Source organism: Mixophyes fleayi, chromosome 5 (assembly GCF_038048845.1).
Source record: "Mixophyes fleayi isolate aMixFle1 chromosome 5, aMixFle1.hap1, whole genome shotgun sequence".
Classification (NCBI taxonomy): domain Eukaryota; kingdom Metazoa; phylum Chordata; class Amphibia; order Anura; family Limnodynastidae; genus Mixophyes; species Mixophyes fleayi.
In genome coordinates, this window is record NC_134406.1 from 6,911,427 (window position 1) to 6,933,051 (window position 21,625).

General features: G+C 39.5%; 1 protein-coding gene and 1 long non-coding RNA gene across 5 annotated transcripts in view; one reads left to right on the forward strand and one right to left on the reverse strand.

The window, feature by feature from the left end:
* TSNARE1 (t-SNARE domain containing 1) overlaps positions 1-21,625 on the forward strand; it is a 235,091-nt gene that overhangs the window by 70,735 nt on the left and 142,731 nt on the right. For 3 of the 4 annotated variants that reach the window (XM_075211650.1, XM_075211652.1, XM_075211653.1), the window contains exons 4-5: positions 1,138-1,215; positions 2,285-2,354. In XM_075211650.1, coding sequence (XP_075067751.1) covers positions 1,138-1,215; positions 2,285-2,354 — 148 coding nt within the window. Of the gene's footprint in view, positions 1-1,137; positions 1,216-2,284; positions 2,355-21,625 lie in introns of those variants that run through there. The other variant, XM_075211651.1, reaches the window with a different exon arrangement.
* LOC142158054 (uncharacterized) lies at positions 14,591-20,567 on the reverse strand. The gene is made up of 2 exons (XR_012692717.1): positions 19,824-20,567; positions 14,591-18,526 (listed from the first exon to the last, which is right to left on the reverse strand). It is a non-coding gene; the product is annotated as an uncharacterized LOC142158054 (long non-coding RNA).

The window sequence follows — 21,625 nt, forward strand, 5'->3', positions numbered from 1 at the left end:
CCGTCTTATGTCCGTTCTCCGTGTGCTCTCATACTGCACAGGAATCACTGGTAACCGGTAAACCAGAGAATAGAACCATTTCATTCTCCTTAGAACACAGGTGTGTGATTTTTCCACAAGTGCATTAGAATTGCACATTAATAAGGTTTGAGCCACTCCGGGTGGTCTCTCTGTACTGGGGATGAGCCGGAGGACATGGTATAGTTTTAGCTTCTGTTGAAGAGATGGGAATGTGTGATCCAGCCAGGCTTCTCCATATTGTGGTCAATCTGGCTGGGGTCTTTGAGGGTTTAATACGTACATAAAAAAGTGATATTTCTGTGATTTGGTTTATCTGTGGATACACCCCCTGCCCCCTCCCCCCAGGGTAGATAAGGCTAATTTTTCTATTATTTTTTTTTTATATTTATTTTTTAAATAAGCAGCATATTACAGCAACTATCTTAATATATGGGCACTTTATTAGGGAAATATGCACTAAAACGTACAGTAAGCTGCTTTAAGATGCTCCTCACATTTACTTTCATGCTGTCAGTAACTTACCCCAAAGCTTACTTCCTATCTTTCGTTTTTCCATATTTTGTCACGGTCACAGATACAGGGATTAAAGTTGTTTTTCTTTTGATTTTATTTTTCACTTCTATCCATCATCATCACCATTTATTTATATAGTACCAACAATTCTGCAGCGCTGTACAGAGAACTCGCTCACATCAGTTCCTGCCCCATTGGAGCTTACAGTCCTTATTCCCTAACACACACACACACACACACACACACACACACACACACACACACACGTTCATTTTGTCATTTTTCAATTATGTACTAGTATGTTTTTGGAGTGTGGGAGGAAACCGGAGCTCCCAGAAGAAACTCCACACAGATAGGACCCTGTTCAGATATTGAACTCGAGTCTTCATTGATTTTGTTAATGTTTTTTTTTTTTTTATAGATCCACATATAAAATGCCTCTATTAGTACTGTACCATACTCGTCAGTTATGAATAGTTATTGTAGCTGTTTTTACCTTAATGACAGCATGGCCCCCTCTAATGCAGTCATGTAAGTTGCCATTAATTCTACAACAATTGTTGCAGCTATATCATTAGATTTCTCTCCTTTCTTTTCCAACAGCCTCCCAGATTGACCCACATGAGCTTCAGGAACTCTTCCAGATCACTTCTGGGGATGTGTTCAGGATAAATTCGAATGGTGGGTATTACAGATGTCTTCCTGTTATTATATACCCTATATATGGCCTCAGCAGAATTTCCTTCTCGATTGCTGTTAATGTGGCTTTGTCACCAAATCCCCGGGGGAGTCCCTGCATCGAAGGCGTGTGGTACATTGGGGGGATTTGTACCTTATGTAGAGCCTGGAATGGTGAGAGCCCGATGCATGCGGAGGAAACTAGTGTAGTTATTCTGTAATGTCAACATGTTCATGTACCTTACTCTGCACAAGTCCTAAAGCATTGTCATTTCTGTGTGCTAGTTGTCTTAGCTGACCTTCTTAGTACATTCTGTTTGTAGTTATAATGCTTCTTTCACTAGAACTGCACTGACTCCATGTCTTCGGATTTGGCCAAGTACCAATCTTTTTATGGAAGATTCTGCTGAATACAGTGTTTAGTGTTTGTTGCATTCTGGATTCAGTGCTTAACTCCTTCTCCAAGATGCTTAGCGTTATACAAATGCTATCGGGAAGATTTTGATGATGATGATAACCAGATCAGTTTTACAAGTGACCCTTTAGTAAAAACAACAAACAAACCTTAAATTACACTTGTTGCACCTTACTGAGCCACCTTATGCATCCAGCTACTATTGAAACTGCAGCCAATCATTTTTACTAAGAACCAGTGACATCACGCAGAATGCAGCCAATCGTTTCACTAGTAACCAGTGACCTCACGCAGAATGCAGCCAATCGTTTCACTAGGAAACAGTGACCTTACTCAGAATGCAGCCAATCGTTTCACTAGGAAGCAGTGATGTAACGGAGGTTGTTTTTTATGTATCAGTGATGTCATTAGTCCCTAGTGAATTGCTGCATTGTCATATTGTCAGTATTTTGAAGCCCAGGAGAAGGCTGTCTCAACTGTGCATGGGCTACAGCTACATTTTATACATTTTGTTTAATCCATAACGAATTGCAAAGACCAAATCGAGCATGACCTCTCGTACATCTGGTTTATTCTGAACATGCATAACCTGTGGTGATGTGACGCTGGGCACCAATTTCCTCTGGAATTTAGTTTGTTGTTGTCTCTTGTTGACAGTACAGTCTTTGGAGAGAAACCTGCGCTCCCTGGGGACTCCTAGCGATACACCAGAGCTCAGAGACCGCCTGTAAGTTCCTGCTCGCTTTTTATTACATACGTGTCCCGGCTATATCACACATGTCACTTGATTTTATTGTGCTCTATATCACCGTTTCCTGACATAGTAAAGGAATATTGATTTTTTTTTTTTATATTTAATGGCAAATAAACATGGTTTCTAGAAAGCTTCCAGGATACATTGCCTGTTCTTCATGCTGTGGCAGTGACTCATTACTTTAACATGATCGTGGCCATCGACCTTCAGAGCTTCCACTCTTCCAGGCTTGTTACTTGTTGTACGTCTTAAATAAGATTTGTGCATTGTAAATATCAACAGTACTATCTACACTGCAGACCTGTTCTGGTTTCTAAGGGAACTGAGCATTTCTTACTAGACATTTGCCTGAAAGTTGAAGATCTGCAAAGTAAATGTGGAATTTCCCCATAAACAACTTATAACTAAGGATTTTATTTTTTTCTTTGACAAAATAAACTCTCTCTGCTCATATAGATGGTTATCAATGAGTTCCTCTCCTAATTGTCTGCTTAGGCAGTAATGTTGTTTGTTTAATACAGATTGTTAGTTAATGTAAATGCAAATGTATTGATTTAAAAGAGCAAGTTTATATAGAACAATTGTATGTAGTATTTACATATGTATGTGCAAAAGTCTCAAGGGTTTATTAAAACTTAATTGCTGAGATAGATGAAACAAGTTTCTTCTGGGGAACATTGTGCATTCCAGCACAATCCCCAGCTGCTGTACCATGGAGGTTAGGGCAAGAGGGGACACAGCGTCTGACCGGTGCATAGTTGTCCTGTTTATCTTGCTCCATCTATAACTTTTATTTTAAGTTCGAATTATATTAAGGTGCTCAAATTCTGTTTTAGGTTTTGAGGCCCCTTAGCATTAGTGTTTAATGGATGATGCCATATTTGTTACATTGCATGTTGTAAAGGCCAAGCAATAATATACACTAGGAAAAGTCACCCTGTCCTCGCCTGTTTCTAAGACTGGTTTTTAGATGTGCATATGGTGATGGGAGTGAGGCTATATCTGAAGTGCCCGGACGTTACCTGGCATAGTACTACCTGGTGAGAAAGGGGCTTAGAGTATGGACAGGTGGCTGCTTCTCAGTGGATAGGAAAGGGGTGATGTGATATGAGAGAGAAGAAGGCATTGCCCTGTGAGTGCGTCCGACAGGAAGCACACGAGTAAGTAATGTCTGTCATGTATGTATGTGTGTATTTGCGTTATTGCGTTGTCTGTGTATATTCGTGAATATTTTGTGTATATTTTGTTTTCTGCAAACAAAATGTAATCAATCAGGATACAAGCCTATGCAGGAAACAATATGATTGCATTCTACCAGAAGAGAGGGACAGACAGTACAAGCTCTGCAAAGGAGTAACTTCCTGTTCCGTAGACCTGACGCTGGGACAGATTTTTACACAAATTAGGCAGCTTGCAGTGAGTAATCTTTGAACAGAGCTGACATATATGGGTTTAGTTCCTCTTAATAGGATTCACCCCCAAAGTGAATAATTTACTATTTAGTGTTTGGTGCAGTTTAATTGTTAGAGTTTTGTTTGGCTCTGTCAGTGAGCACCACTCATAATTTGCATCCTGGATAACGGAAGGGTCTGATTTAAGACTCACTTTCTGGCTTCAGATTTTTGGAGGTTTTTAGAGCTGGTTTCACAAGTTTCTTCTCAGATCATTTAGTTTCTTGCTGCATAGAACCCAACAGCAAATCCGCTGTGATGTGTGAGGGATTAAATGGAGGCACTCAAGTGAACCCCACTGAAAGGTTTGCTAAATGGTTGAATGAATTGCTAAGCAACTAGATGGCACAATGATCAGAGGTGTCCTGTATGCTGTACGCTGAAATAGTTCTTAAATTATATGGAAACATCACCTTGTATGAATAATCTCTGCATGAGCCCACGAGCAACAGAGTTTCTGCTGATTTTCCCTCAGTGGCCTCTCCTCTACATCCTACACAATCCTCAGCCATCTGATGTCTCCAAATGTATTCTTTACTCTTGATATAGGTAACTTCTGCCTCTTGTCCACTGAACTTGTCAATCTTTTAAATTCTTTACTGATACGTTTTGTAGATCAGATACTAATTTCTTTTGAAAACTGCATAGTGAGCCGTCTCCTGTTACTGATAGTTTGCTATGTTGGTGCTCTAAATCCCCCCGTCTGTACTGTACATTAACAGTCTAGAGATATATCGTCATTGTACATCACACGCTCTTGGTACCTGTCCGCTTTGTGTGTCAACTCTCCAAAAACTACTGTTTAAATTGTATGTGCATCCTTACAAAACCACTCAGCCCACTTATAGATCTTGTCCGCTGCAAGAACTTGCATTCACGTGATTTGAAGCACAAGTTTGTGTTTAACTTTTCTGGCTGAACAGCATCAGCAGGTGAAGAATGCGTCAAAATTCACCAGTAGCCCATAAACGTGTGAGAATAACTGTAAAGATATTAATGTAGGTTTACTAAAGACGACACAACAACACCTCTTACGTTGCTTGTTAATACATACAGTGTGAGTGACGTGTCTTATTACATAACGAGGTTAGCCTCTGAGCAATGCTTGACTCACGTGGAACCACTTAACAAAGTACAAATAGTGACTTACCTGGGAATGTGAGATTTGCAGATTGCTTTTTTAACACTCCAATAACCGTTGTGACCAAGCACAAACACTAAGCTGTAATATAATTATCAAGACATTGGTGAATAACTTAGATGTATACACATTTTATCTGACATGTCATATTAGTCTGAGTTTTACCAGTTTGTTCTCTGTAGAAAGTGTTTTTCCTGTACAGCAGATGACTCCTCAGAAACCTGCGCTCTTCATACATATCTTTTCGTTCTTCTTTGTTTTGTTTTCCAAATGTTTTTGCAAATCATATTTCTCTCCTGCCACTCACTCTGCTTCTCCTGCGGTTTAGTTTACATTCATTGTAGAAATTGAAGTATATCAGAATAGAAGAGAAGAAGTTAGTGAGACAATGGTGATGTGCTTCCTACTGCTCTTTGCTATTTTGCTGCCAGCCTTACAAACTAGGGAAAGGTGCCCATGCAAAGCCCTTGTCAAATTATAATGCCTAAAAGCTTGGATATTATAAGTTAGTTGTACCCATCAGTGGATGATTGTGGTCACATTCCATTAATATTTTTTATTTTATTTATATAAACACCCCCAATAACATATACAAATGTAAAATGATTTGATTTAAGCCACAGAGTGCTGAAAGCCAGTCCTGAAGAGCTACCAACAGGTCATGTTTTCAGGATTTCTACCTGTAGAAACAGGTGGGATAATTACTAACCCAAGAAAATAGATGAACTCATCTGAGCATGATTATAGAAATCCTGAAAACATGAACTGTTGGTAGCTCCTGAAAACATGAACTGTTGGTAGCTCTTCAGGACTCTTGAGGACTGTGTTTCGGACACCTATACTTATAATATATATGTGAATATCACAACATGCTTTCTTAAGCTGGATCAACTTGTATATTATGTTTAGTGTAACTTTTAAAGCAGATATTGTAAATGTAAGACAAGATAAAGTCCATAATCCTTTTAATTGGCCTGTAGCATCCAGTAAAATGTTCGGCCTGACAGGAGGATACCTTTTCTCTGCCTGCTGGAGTACAAGGCCGTGCCCCGGATCTTTACTATAGACCGCACTCTTTAATTAACCAGTGGAGGCTGAGAAAAGGTTAATGTGAGGCTTCAGCCGCACTGTTGCACATTCTCTATCCTTGTGTAAAACCCAGGATAAAGTAATGATATAGACATTTTACTGCGGACACAAAATACCCACAAAAAGTAAATATTCAAATCTAGTAATCTCTTTACTTTCAGAGCCGCGCTTTCATGTCCAGATTAGAGAGCGGCAGGAATAAATAGAGAGCGCAGCACCAGCTAAGCTTGCGGCTGTACGCTGTGCATTCAAGGTATTACTTTGAAGGGATTAGCATGATTCTAAACGATGTGTCAAAGCGCTTTTAAAAATTGTCTCTTCCCCCCTCCAAGCTTCCTCAAAGCAGTATAAGAAATCTACATGACATACGATGAAAAGCCTACCCTCAATTAAACAAACTGACACTTAAAAGCAGGCTATATGCTTTGCCTGGACATGATCTGTTCATTAAATCATGATTAGTTAAATGCTTCCAACCTTTGACTCCATCCATCAAAGTGCAGAGAAAAAGCAGAATACGAGGCTGGGGACGTGAGATCCGGCTTTGTTTGCGGTTAAATAAAGGTTGTTCACTTACCTTGAAACGCTTCTATGTGTTCTGAGCGCGTCATAGAGGGAGACATAGCTGGAAGTTGGAGAGACCAAAGGTCAGGAGCCACCGATATATAGTGCAAGAGTTGTTATATGTAAGGACCGCGTTTACATCTGAAAGTTGTTCTTCAAAGTGGGTAACCTGCAGTTCAGGACACCAAGGGAGGGCTACAGAGTCTGCTTTTTTACAATACGTTCCTTTATTACCCATTATTAAGGATGGCTCTATATTAGGTTTTCTTAAAAGTATATCAGATTAAATGGTAATTTCTATGACACTTTCACTGTTAAGTCAATTGAGGTCAGTTCTATGTCTGACAAATCTAACTGTTCCCATAGTAACCGGCGTCAATCATATCAACAGGTTAGTCATAATTATATCTCTGTTTAGATGACAGCAGCGTTCCCTCCTCCACTCGCCACAACGTCGGTATTGAACAAATATCTGCAAGGGCGATGGTTGTGTGTACAAAGTTTGACACCTTTTACATAAAGTGTATTTAGAAGTAGTTAATGTATTAGTGGCAGATTTGTGTGGAGGATGTGCAGAGCCACACGCTGTCCATCCAGCGTTATCGCCAGTAGTCGCAGTTATTGACCGGTTATCGTTGTGAATCCGGCTTCCTCGTCGAGGTTGTACAGGGAATGGCACACTGAATACTGCCCGTGACATGTCTTTGTACTCCTGTATATGTATTAGTCAGAATACTCTTCCACTTTTTAGATTTGTAAGAAAATGCTAGTGATGCTGCACATCAAATGCCATTGTTTGCATTCGACATGCAGATTGTAGCCAGCACTTATACTCCTTACATTCACTTCAGTGTAACCACGAGTAAGTGTAGCGTGCAGCGCCCAAAAGTGCCAGAGTCTCAGCGCGAACGTTGGTATAGGTTCTATCAGTGTATCGGTTTGCATGCTTTAACTGGCATTAAAAAAAATAATGCCAGCAAGATCATGATTTCAATGCCACTGGGTTTCTGGTCTAATAGAAGAATGTCAGCTATACCCAATTTACATTGAATCCGTTAGTACTGGCAAAAGGGAAGAGCCCTCAAGCAAAACAACCACCAAAACATCAAATACAAGAATGTAATCTTGTCTGAATAATACACCTGAACTAGCGGAATTGTTTATGCATAACGAAACGTGTCCATGCTTGTAAAGGCATACTACGCTACATAGCATTTTCAGCATATATATTATAATAAGAAATGTTGCAGCAGCTTCCTATGTTAGGAAGCTTCTCTGAGTCAGAAGTGTGACTGACAGTTTTGTAGACTTGCTTTGGAGAAAAGCAGTGCGTGTAATGCTGGATTCATATACAAAGAGGACCAGTGATGTCACACCAGCAAAAATGTAAACTCTTTGACTTGTAGTAAATTTCTTATAACCCCTCTTCTTAAAATGTTGGAGGAGCTTCTTGTAGTACTTTACTTTTTGACCAAGCTGCAGTGAAATGTCAGGGTAACCTCTAACAATGTGTTTTACCTTTATGGCTGAGATGTTCAGTTTATCCTGACATAGATCTCCGCTACAGGAGTGACTGTGAATATTCCCAGTCTGAGCGTCTTGCTGCCTTCCTGGTGTTTGCCACACTGATAGTATTCCCAAACCGCAGTGTGTTCTGGCGCGTGGCGTGGCGTGGATCTTGCTGCCGGGTGATGGATGATCTACATATGGATGCCTGTCATGAGCAGACATTCTTATCGCAGTCCCAGTCCGCTGCAGTACTGACACACACATCCACAAATGCTAATGTTTTGTGTTAGCCATGTGAAGTCTTGTTTATATCACTCCATTATAATGCGGATCGTGTTCAGCGCAGGACATTGTTCTGTCTCTGGTTTTCATGTCGAATGTCCATCACTTTCCCAGGACGCCTTCATGTGAACGTAGGACCCATCAAACACTAATAGTCTCCACTTTCCTCGTCTTCACTGAAATTTCCAGCCTGATGGACTTGTCCAAGATTTGTTTGATCAAAACAATACAAAAATAGTGAATCTGCAATAATGTAACACACATGTAGAAGTAATTTGACAGGAGACAGGCAATTAGTGCCATCTTACATATCTAAATAAATATGTATATATATTATTCTCAAAATGTTACATGCAACTGTCCTGATTACAATGTAATTTAGCTCTACAGTACAGTAGGGAGAACAGTACATACATAAAACAAGGACATACAAGACAGACCACATACATGCAGACATGAAAACAAAGGGTATGGAGGACCCTGCTCATTGCAGAGCTTACATTGTAAGTGGAAGAGGGCAGAGCTGAAGCAAGAGGAGCGAGTGTGGCTTACAGTGGAGATTGGGACCGCTTTGAGTGTGTATTAATTGGAATAGTATCCTTGGGGATAAGGTAAGCTTTAAAAAAAAGATGGGTTTTTAGAGAACGTCAAAACAAGTACACCTATGCTTGGGAAATGTTTTATTCGATAGGTTAATGCCTTATAATAGATTTCCAATAATTCCAGTACACAGATTCCTTTAGCCATAGCACAGCCATATATCTTGGTGCAATGAGAGTGTTCAGATGATTAATCTGATTTTGTTCGCAACAAGACCTGACTCTTGCAGCCTCCAGCGGATTTCCTCTTAACTTTTCCAAATAAAGGGCCTGATTCATTAAGGATCTTGACTTAAGAAACTTCTTATTTCAGTCTCCTGGACAAAACCATGTCACAATGTAAGGGGTGCAAATTAGTATTCTGTTTTGCACATGAGTTAAATACTGACTGTTTTTTCATGTAGCACACAAATACTTGATAGCTTATTTGTACACTGAAATTTAAAGTTGATATTTGTGTGCTACAGTCATTATTTAACTTCTGTGCAAAACAGAATACTAATTTGCACCCCTTCCATTGTAACATGGTTTTGTCCAGGATACTGAAATAAGAAGTATCTTAAGTTAAGATCCTTAATGAATCAGGACCAAAGTCAGGATTTTTAATCAAAAATTGTTTCCTGTTTCTGCACAAACATTTAGCTTGCCGGGTACAACAACTTATAGGCGAAAATCTAACACTTGCTCATTGTAACATCAACAAGTGTTCTCAGACTATGACAGTAAGTGGTTGTCATCTGCTCATTTTCCTCCAAAAAAATGTTTTATGGTCAGTACCATGTTTAAGTACCCATGTAAATATACACACAATAATGATTTAAGAGCCACAAGAAGAGGCAGCGCTGTCATTGCTTGCACTGTATGTAATTGTGCATTAGATAGAGTGTAGGTGAATAATAATCCACAAAGATGCACCAAAGTTTGGTATAAAGTCTAGTCTAGTGACCTGTGCCCATTTTGTAAGGTTAAGATCGATTAAGACAGTCAAATACCCTGAAAACCTTTGGAATTAATTCCCTCCCTCACTTTCAGTTTTATTTCTTTTTCTTTTTAATGTGACCTAATCTATGGCTTCTGGTCACTATGTTGAGGACTAGAAAGGGGTCTGTTCTTGTAAATAGACTACAGGACATATAAATCCTTCCTATAGTCATCCATAGCTGTATTATAAAGAGATTATTCTGCATTTGCCGTTTTAGGCGATTCAGATTACTTCATGGCTTTTGCAGCACTGAGTTTGTATATTGTTTAACTCGATAGAAAATGTAACACAGAGAAAGCTTCAATATTGGTTCCATGGTCACATCCACTGGTATTTTCAGCTGTGTATAGGAATAATTATAGGGAGGTTTGTTTCATGTTATTAGGATCTAACCTTTACACATTGAATTTGTCTTCACAACTTATAAATAATTTGTCTTTATTCTTCAGTGACTTTGCTGATTTTCCAAGTGCTAGAAATGCTGGAGACAGGTGTGAATATGTCACTGTTTCATCTCTGTGGGCAAGGTTGTCACCAGGTGAAGGGCATGTTGTAGAATATGCTATTCCTGCCCATACATTACATGCAGGATGTACGGGATGCAGCTACATAAGAGGAGCTGGGTGCACACCTGTTCAGTCTTACCCCAATGAGCATGGGGGGGATTCATGTGTACACACCTGCACAATTTACCTTCAGATCTGTGACCTGCATCTCATAACCATCTGCTGAAAGATCTGTATACTCTACGGATATCTGCCTACACTGCTGATCGATTAAGTCTCCCCTGTATCTTACAATTGGATATATCTAGAATTCAGCCATGGACCCCCTGAGCACAGAAGCTAAGTTATAACACAGAGCCTCTGGATTACACATGTAATACGACTGACACATCCATATGATCAAGTATCAGAGGTTTAATATTGGCAGCTCCATGTAGCATGGCTTTTCCTAAATGTCTCCTGGGCATATTGTGTTGTTACTCACCCCTGTGTAAGGCTTCACCCACTCAGCGTGTCAGTACTTTCACCACACCGCGTGTTTGTAATGAGTTTCGGCCGTACTTGTTGGGATTTCTGTCATTTGTGAATAGAATTCCCTTTGTGCCCTGTATCAAACACAGGAGCTACTCAATGTATTGTCTGTATAACTACAGCATTCAGCCCATTACAACAAGTCAGGTTACTATTATATGACTAGTGAAATGTACCAGAATATTTTTTTATTCCATCACGTCATTTCTTTGTTAATCTTGTCCTTCTCTGAGCTAAGACTGTATGTGGCCACAAATATGCAGTAACTGAACTGTGTTCTGATCGATCAAGCAGACACCCTGGATTTGCAGGTGTGTGCAGGATATGTAGAAATGGTTACTGACAAAGCGTGTAATAAAACACAACGTGTCACTTATGCTTGTTGTAACATCACTAGGTGTGTCCTTTTGTGACACCACCAATCTGGACAGAGCATGTCTGTTAGCTAGGAGACTGCAAGCCATAGGATTTTGCACAGCCCCATGGTGAGCTATTCTAGCAAAGCAAGGGGGCAGGACAGATGGGATGCAAATACAATAATTCCACCATAAATAGTCATTAATGACTTACATTGTTCTCTCTTTCTGTAGGGAGAGGGGCTACTTTGTAAACACCGGTGGTGTGAATGAGAGATCACGTGCCGATACCCATACAACCCCACACACACACACTATTATGACTGATTTCAATGTCTGACATTATGGTGGGGATAAAATGCCATTTCCTTTTAATACAATAATAAGAACTAATGTGTGCGCTCACTGATCCATAGTGGATAACGTTCATTTTCTACATAACCTCGCTGCAGTACTCATTACCTTAGTATGTGTCACTATATGCACGTATCACGGCTGGTTTTATACTCCTTTCTTCAAAACTGTAATTATACAATTCCATTTATGTAATTCTTTCTGTACAACAACTGTGTTTTCTTGTAGTCTACCTTTGTTTAGGGTTGATGTTTGTCATTGCTGGGAAAGTTCTATGATTCGGAATGAGTCATGGCCGCCTTACGGTAGTTCTTTATATTGTCTCTGACATCAGTTTATTATACCTTAAAGGAAAACTTCAGTCTCACATAGAGAACTTTGAATATAAATAAGACTTAAAGGTCTTGTCACATAGGACTTTTCCTTAAGTAAACCCCCCATGGAATCTCTCACGTTACCTTAGTTGGAGAAGCAGCTTTCAGCGCGGCTCTCTGTGCTGACGGACTCGCCCTTAGCGGTTGAGATCTGCAATTGCAAATATCCATAATGCTGCAACATTGAGTTCAGGCCGCCCTAGGCTAATACGCTTGGAGCGCCCCCGCCTGCTTTGCAGGCAATAACAAATGTATCCTTAATTTAAAATCTGCTTTGTTCAGCCCCCACCAATGTATATGTTCCTGTGCTTTTGAAACTTATTTTCACTTGACTTTTTAAATGGGTCACAGCAATCTTTGTCACTCATTTTAATGTTTTCATTAAAAATCAGAATTGTATTGTGGAACAGATGCATGAACAAGCGCTATTGAGGGAGAAGGGGGAGGGGGCTGGGATGTCTGCGCTTGTCGCCATCCTTGTCTGTCCTCCTCGCTAATCCCAAAGATCTTGCCAGAGCGTGACTTATTGTCTTCATTCTTTACCATGAGAATACGTCAAGAATGAAACCTTATATTCTTTTAATTTTAGTTTGAAATTAATTTCAGCTGTTGCCCCACTCTCATCACAGTTGTGCACCCCAAAAACCTTTCGCCCTAGGCTGCAGTAAATCTATTGAATAATCAGGCACTAGGTGGGGGGCTCAATTTTCCTCTAGTCAATGGAGTAAATGATTAAATATATACCCCATGATAGTAAGGTTTTCTGTTTAATCTCAGCCAGACTTTGCAGCGTCGCATTACCCTTTTTGTGTGGAAGGTGCCCAAAAGATTTGAGCTGCGTATCCAGAATATCTTTCCTCTTCATTTGTGCAAACAGCCCCCCTGTTAGACAATGATCTAAACATCTCTTAGACTACTATTCAAACTAACGACAAAGTTAGCAGTGGCCATGTGTGCTGGGAACATACAAAGTGGCTGCACTGCCGGTTCTGACCGCGAGGTCACTGAGGAATGGCGTGCTGGACGGAGACTCGAGTTTCCATTATTCACCACATAGAACTCCCGCATCCCTGCGGGGGAATGACATCCCCTATTCAGTCCTACAGAAAGAAAAGTGTGTGGGAATGGGGTTGTCATGGTTACTCAATAAAACTGTTTGAACAGTAATGACAGTCCTTTTCTTAGAATACTAATATTAAAAGCAGCTGACGGCTCCTCAGGTGCCAACTGAGAGAAGATGAAGAGGTTCCATACAGTCCTATCACAATGTGGACTCCAACACCCGGAATAAGTACAAATCCTTTCACGTACCTGATGGCCACTTAAATGACTGCAGGAAACTCTTCTGCATGACACATCTGACAAGCTCCTGAAAGTGCTATAGAGTGCGATTACCAGGGTAAAAATACATCATTTCAGGCACTATTATTTATCTATAAATCAGAAGCTTTCTACACTGATGTCTAAATTTGCACGTTTTCTTTCTAGATTGTGGTTTAAGATTGCTCCATACACTTCTCTGTACCCTGGAGGTAATGTGGCACTCCCCGATGGGACGTGGCCATGTCCCCCAAATGTAGTGTGACCACACACCCTTCTCGTGCACTCTGTCTCGATTTGGGCCATATAAAAGTTAGAGACATGTGTTAGATCTGAAATTCTGACCCAAGTCTGCCTGTGGTGTCAAGTATATCTGGAAGCGCTTCAATCAGCTGGAGAGAATTGACACAGACCAAGTTCTGTATACAAGGAATATTCTCTAGTTTATTGATACAAAGATACAGGTTTTTATAGGCTACTGAATAAATGAATCCTACGTCATATGCATACAATAGTTTATACCACTAGTTTATGAGAAGCGCTACTGATTAACTTTCTCACGTATTCTTGAGGTGTTTACTTTTCTCCCTCTTCTAAGGACAGATGAGCCTATTATTTCTTATCTCAAGGGGAGTTGGAGATATGCTATGTGTAGCACCATGGATACAGCTCCCATACTACCAGCTGGATATGAAGCTCATTATTGTTTTCATAACTGGTTACATTCTTCAGGTGTTCCCTATTAGTTCAACTTCAAGGCCATAGGCTCACATATTGCAAAACTGCAAGTTAACAGAAAAATGAATAATCTCTTCTAGCAAATAATATTTCTATACAAGTTACAATAAAATGGCTGAACAAAGGCCTTATGAGGCCTTAACAAAAAATCATATTTAACATTTCCCATCTTTTATTCAATTTTCGACCCTTTCTCCTCCTACCTACCTAATCCTATCTATAGAACCACATTCTTAATAAGCAGGTACTTATACACATGTAGGAGGCCACATGCATAGAGTTGGTCCCCTTAGGAATCTGTCAACTCATCCCCCACTAATAAGCCTGTGATCCTCCCTGTCCTAACACATGTAGGAGGCCACATGCATACTTGATTTATGAGGAGATGCATTTTGGCAAATGTCCATGTCTAGAAAAGATGGTTTCTTAGAAGATGGTTTCTTAAAAGATGGTTTCTTAGTAGGTAGTTAATGAGTCTATTGTAGTTCTGCAGGCCTTGCATGTCCTTTGTTCAATCTTTAGTAGTTTCTTGTTGCAAACTCTGCAGTTCTTTGGCTTTGCTAGTCCAAATAATTCATGACACTCATAGTCTGGTCAGGTTTCAGAAGTAATTTCTGTGATCATCAGAGGTTCGGGATTTTCAGTGGTTCCCTTTTTGGAGAGACAACAATCAAGTGTCAGTAACTTCTTAATCAGCCATATATTTAGTTTCATTATCACCTATACGATCAACAGGATTGCAAAACCATTTGCTACTAATGCCAATATTTCCAATATCCAACATGAATCATTACTGACAACTTTACCAATGAGGTTATGCATCTGCACAAAGACATTTTCAGAGTTTACTCTACTATGAGTGCAAATTGTTGAGCACTCCTTCCCATATGTTTCTCACAGTGGCATAGGCAATATGTCACTTAACTGTCTGTTTCATACTGGGTTAGGGAGGCCTTAATCCCTACTTCAGTCACAATTATTCTGGCAAGACATATCAATACAATGAGACAGTCATTTCTATTTATCAGAACAAGACTCCCCTGATTTGAAGACTTTGCAGTGTTATGCGTGAATCCAGGTGTCTCTTTCCTGTACTTTCACTGCCATGGGAGTCGTTAACAGGACTTGATAAGGACCCTTGTATCTGGGTTCAAGACTTCTCCTGATGTGCTTTCTCACGACCACCCAGCCCCCCAGGGTGCAGTTTATGGGTACCTGTATCAAAATTAGGGTTTGCAATGGAGGAGAATATTTGACCATGTATTTCAGTTAGTTGTTTCTATAATAAGGCAACATAATTCAACAAATCACTATATACATGGTGTAGTTGCTATGGAAAATAACAGCCTGTTCTGTTTGCTGTGCCAAACAATATCTCATATGGTGTTAAACCTGTGTCTTTCCTAGCAGTATTTTTTTACTGAGTGCAGGTAAACATGAGATCCATGGCAGACCTGTTTCAGCCATTATTTTCTGCATTTTCAATTTCAGTGTACCATTAAGGCGCTCCATACATCCTGAACTTTGGGATCTGTAGGGGGTGTGATAGTTTCTGGAATCCTTGCCCCGTAAAGTGTATCCCTCTGTCACTTACAATGACCTCTGGTACACCATATCATCAGATTACCTCATTCGCAATTTTCTTGGCTAATGCTTTAGCATTTGCTTTTCTATACAGCCATGTCTCCAGCCAGTGACTAAAGAAGTTGACACAGACAAGCACATTCTCAAAGCCCGAGCATTTGGGAAGTTATAAAGTCTATCTGTATCCTCTTATAGGGATATTATGTCTGGGGTGTGCTTTTCCATAGGACAGACTTACTCGGGTTACTTTGTGCACAGACTAGGCATTCTGCCACTAACGACTGTGCTGCTTGGGCGAACCCTGGTACTATCCATAAGCTGCTAGTGAGTACAACCATAGCATCTTTTCCCAGATGCACTTTCTCGTGTGCTATATTGGCCATAATGGGATAAACTACTTTTGGCAGACACAAACGCTGACCTTTACACCACTCCTTGCACTTCTAGTGCTCCATGTATTGCCCAAGTCTTTTTTCTTATTTTCTGTTGCTTGTCTTTCCATAAGTTGGAGTGTGCTCTGGTCAAACAGGGGTCAGGGGGTCACCATGTAAATAGACTCCCCTTGGGGTACTGGGGCTATGGCGGCTTCTCGTGCGGCCTGGTCTATTTCACTTAGCTTCGGGGGTAGTATCTCTGTGTGTGTCTTCACCTTCATCACTGTTTGGAGGACAGCTGGAATGCAGTGAACAGTGCCCTGGTATGTTCATCATATTGACTGGTTTGCTTGCTGAACCCATAAGGTCCCTACTTTTCCATACAGGGCCATAATCATGCGCAATTACAAATGCATAACTTGAATCAGTGTAAATATTTACTCTTTGTCCTTTTTCATATATGCATGCAAGTGTCAGGGCCTTTAGTTCAGCTTCTTGTGCTGACATGTGACTCGGTAGAGTCTGTTGAATCACTATTTCTGTGTGTGTGGTTACAGCACACCCTGTATACGGGACAGGATCTATGTGATAGTGTGAACCATCTACAAAAAGAGTGATGTCTGCATCTGGTAATGGTTTATCTTTAATGTGAGATAAAACCAGAGATTCTTGTTTCATTAGTTCTATGCAATCATGTTCAGAAAAATTTTGTTTGCATTTTTTTTTTTTCCTTTCTTTCTGTTCAAGCTGGAATGGAATTCCCCCAAATCCCTAGGGTAACCCCAATATATACAGGTACTTCTCCCATCTTTTGAAACTTGCTGCAATAAGGCAGCAGGATTCAACATTGTGCACTGCTTAAGTGTAACGTTACTGGGAGTAAGCAGTGCTACTTCATTAGGATAGGCTTCAGTAAGGAGCATGTGGAATCCAAGGAAAAGGTTCTTGGTTTCTGAGTTCCACAAAGTTTACACTCATTAGATGGAGTGTACAGTACAACGGTTAAGACAGATGTGGTAACTTTAATTCTTCTGGAAGAGAAACACTTAGCTTAAATAACCTGTTAATAAGCCACATCATCAGTTCTATTAGTGTATATAATAATGTGTTGGGCCACAATACTCACAAACACATTCCTGCATTGGGTATAAACCCCTGTAGTCATGGGTTGCTCTTTTCTTTATTTGGTTGGGTTAAACTTTCATATTAGAATTTTCTAATTATGTATAATGATCTATACATTACTATGGGCCTGAGTCTGGTTCTTCCAAACTTGGCTTTCCTTTCTAGTCTAGTACACATCTACAGCGCACAGCAAAGGAAAATAACGTGCAATCTATATTCCTCCTGCTAATATCAATGAACTCCCCTCTCTGGTCTCCCTTGGACCTTTAAAAAACTTAAAATACAGTTTACTCAGATTCCCCTTGTCTGAAGGTCTTAACATATATCTGTGAACATGAGAGGCTCTGGCGCCTCTTGTGCTTCCTTTTTTTTTTTTTTTGTCTTCTAATAAAAAAGGAAAGGGAGGAAGAAAATACACAGTGCGCTCGGCAAGTGTTATATGTCACTCATTTCACAATAGGAGGGAATGTCCTTTGTGCTGTATATCTTCATACTTAGTAAATCTGGCCGGTAACAAATGTTTTGCTTGTGCTTGGTTTCTGTCACAACGTACGATACCGTTAAGGTAACTGGGTGTCCTAGCACAATATCTATACTCTTTTCAAGCACTAAAGCAGAGTAGTATGCAAGTGACCTTAGCTTGCGACCATGTATTTGTGTCAGTACTCCTTGTACATGTGCACTGACTTCATAACAAAATAATGTGAAAGGCTTGTCATAATCTGGCAAAGCCAGTGCTGGCGCTGAAGTTATTTCAGCTTAAAATTGGTTAAACATTTGGTTCTGCTCAGAGGAGAGTATAAATGGCTTGCTATGATCCAGAAGTGCTAATGCAGGAGCACATACAATTGCTCTTAAAGTCTTAAATCTTTTTCATTTCTGTAAAAATATAGAATTCCCATCAATGCATTACCATACCCACAATAAAAAGAATTATTTACAGTATATGACAATTATAGCACAGTAAATAAGGGCAGTAAATGTCTTTACAAACACTGATTTACTCAAAACTGTAATGAGGATACAAATAAAAACCTTTTGCTTTCTGCACATACAGAAAAACCACCTAGTTCATGCATTTGCTATGCGAATAGCACATAAACTCTAATATCTCTTTCCAAAACAAGGTAATCATTACTCAGAAGAGTTTACGTTATTTAAATCCTTCATTAGTTTATACTTATGTTTGTTGTGGTGCAAAGATGGTGCATTGGAAGTTAAATCAATGCAATCTGGATTGCCTAATGGGTCTTTGCAGCTGGAGACCTGTGAATAAAAAAACTTTTGCATAGAGATTAACATTTATTTACTAGGAATTACTGTAACTGTAACATGCGTGTATACTGTTATCAGGTAACCAGTGAACAGCTGCTAAAAGCTTAACTGTGACGCTATGCGTTCCATGCCTTGATTTCCTCAAAGGGGCAGTCCCTAATTTCACAAATAGAGAATGTCAAAGTGACGAGACCTGGGCGAGTGTTCAAAGCCACTCCTTTCTTATCATCTCTTAGTACAGCCCTTTTAAATGACACTAATTAAATTTCCGGGTTTAGAAACATTCAATCTGGAATCTTGGTTCCAAGTATTCAACCATTTTAAAAGCAGCACTGTCTCATAAATCAGAGTACTCTCGTTAGACACAATACATTGTGTCTGTAAATCATTCAACATTTTCTCAACAAAATCTCTCTCCCGTGACCAAATATTCACACATATTTCTAGATTCTGTGATTTTCGTGTTCAAAGTAAAAATATATTCACTTAAGTCTCGCTCACAGACAACATTTTATCTCGTAACATTTCTTTAAAGGCATAACAAACCCTCCTGATTTGTGAGAACATTCATCAGCGCCATTTTAACACAGATAAAAACAGCATGTAAGCTCACTCCCACAATTCTCAACTTCATTAAAGAGAAAGCTATATTTCTGAACTTCAGAAACAAAATTATTTTGTTCAAATACAGAAACGGCTTGTTGGATCCCAGCCAGCTTTGTTCTGACACTAGTACTTATAGTGATAATGTACATTATTTACAATCTTGTCCGTGCAATCGGACCAAACATTTTAAAACTTCTTTTGTATCTTTTTAAAAGCTTATCATTAAGCAATGAATGTACAACTTTTTCAACCTTGAAACATGTCTCTTGTAAAAAACGGACAAGACAGACAAACATTGTGATTTAAAGTAAATCAAACATCTCCCTTATAGAGCACTAAGACAGAGAACAAACAATGTGAATTATCACGGATCTCTCTCACACGCAGTAAGACGGAGACAAAACTCACATACAGAGAAAGAAAACTTAACTGACATCTTCCAGCCTACTGCTGTGGAACTACAAGTCCCAGCATTACACTAAATACAAGTTAGCTTCAACATGTTATCATCAATCAGCACTCCGGACACATTTTTTTAATTTTACATACATTGTCAAAAAACAAAAAACAGTGTGCTTCTTATCTCAACACACTGAAATCATTTTACACAGAATAAGGGAGGGGCACATTTCACTTATTCAGCTGCACAGGATCAAACATACATTTATAATATACAACCTACTTGATTCATTATTCAGCTTCCGATGCATTTAGCATATCCACATATATTTCGACTTTTCAGATCTCTTAACTTTCCTGTGCCACCTCAAACAATCTCTTGGGGTTTGATCTCAATACCCCTTTGTTCTTGTCACATTACCACTTGCAACACCTTTGTTTCTCCATCCACACATATCTTTGGCTATCCCCGCTTTCTTGAAAAATTCCCTGCAGACCTTCTACTCCCCCATTTCCTTAAGTCTTTGTGCATCATATCTATGAGGGAGCTGCTGTCATTTGTTTACTATCTATATTACTCGTATTGACAGTATTCTGTTGAGTCCAAATCGGGACTCTTATCTAGTTTCTGTGGGTTGTCCTTGCACTGGACGTCCCGTTCTGTGGACTCCTTGTACTGGATGTCCGTGCTAAATAGCTTCTTTGACAGTATCTGGGACGAAGGTCTTTTGGAAATCTCTCTTACACAATTTGGGCAGATTACAGAATCTCCCTTCTTTGATATACCTCTGGGGATGGTGTCTAAAATGTTCACTCAATGTTCAAAACAATAACTCTCTAAATCCCTCTATTCCATTACATGCTTCTTTGATCAATGTCTTATGTGACTTTTATGCTTTATACATCATACATAGGTACAAACACATGCACTCAAAATTCAATCATCTTTCAAAAATCTAATCAACAATACAATTACAGTAAACAAATTGGGTTAATACTGTATTATATTAATCAGATGATACTTGAGACTCACAAATTCGCGTGTCAGGTGCCTCAGACAGACATGAGGTGACCCAGACTAGGAAGACCAACGAGTAGAAATCTACTGACCGCGGATGTTGGGGTTCAATGTGCTGGGAAACCTCCGTTGTCTGTCTTGTAGCCTGCTGGACAGCGAATCTCTGTGGCGACCTCCAAGTTGTTAGATCTGAAATTCTGACCCAAGTCTGCCTGTGGTGTCAAGTATATCTGGAAGCGCTTCAATCAGCTGGAGAGAATTGACACAGACCAAGTTCTGTATACAAGGAATATTCTCTAGTTTATTGATACAAAGATACAGGTTTTTATAGGCTACTGAATAAATGAATCCTACGTCATATGCATACAATAGTTTATACCACTAGTTTATGAGAAGCGCTACTGATTAACTTTCTCACGTATTCTTGAGGTGTTTACTTTTCTCCCTCTTCTAAGGACAGATGAGCCTATTATTTCTTATCTCAAGGGGAGTTGGAGATATGCTATGTGTAGCACCATGGATACAGCTCCCATACTACCAGCTGGATATGAAGCTCATTATTGTTTTCATAACTGGTTACATTCTTCAGGTGTTCCCTATTAGTTCAACTTCAAGGCCATAGGCTCACATATTGCAAAACTGCAAGTTAACAGAAAAATGAATAATCTCTTCTAGCAAATAATATTTCTATACAAGTTACAATAAAATGGCTGAACAAAGGCCTTATGAGGCCTTAACAAAAAATCATATTTAACACATGTTATTCTCTAGTCACTTTACAGCTGTGTACCACATCTTGCTGGGACAGATTACTTTAAAACAGGACCGACCACAGTCAAGGTTTATGTAACGGGAGCCAAGAGATGTCGAGACATGAAAACCTTTAGTCAGTGACTAAACGCTGGCTCCTATCAATGCCTGACAACTAAAACGACCATAGTGCACCACAAATCATAATGAATAGTGTTTCTTTTCTTATCTGCTTTCTTCTTGTAAATGGATTCGTTTTAAGGTACCCACTCACACAATAATTATTTGTGATGAGATAAAAGTTATATTACTATATG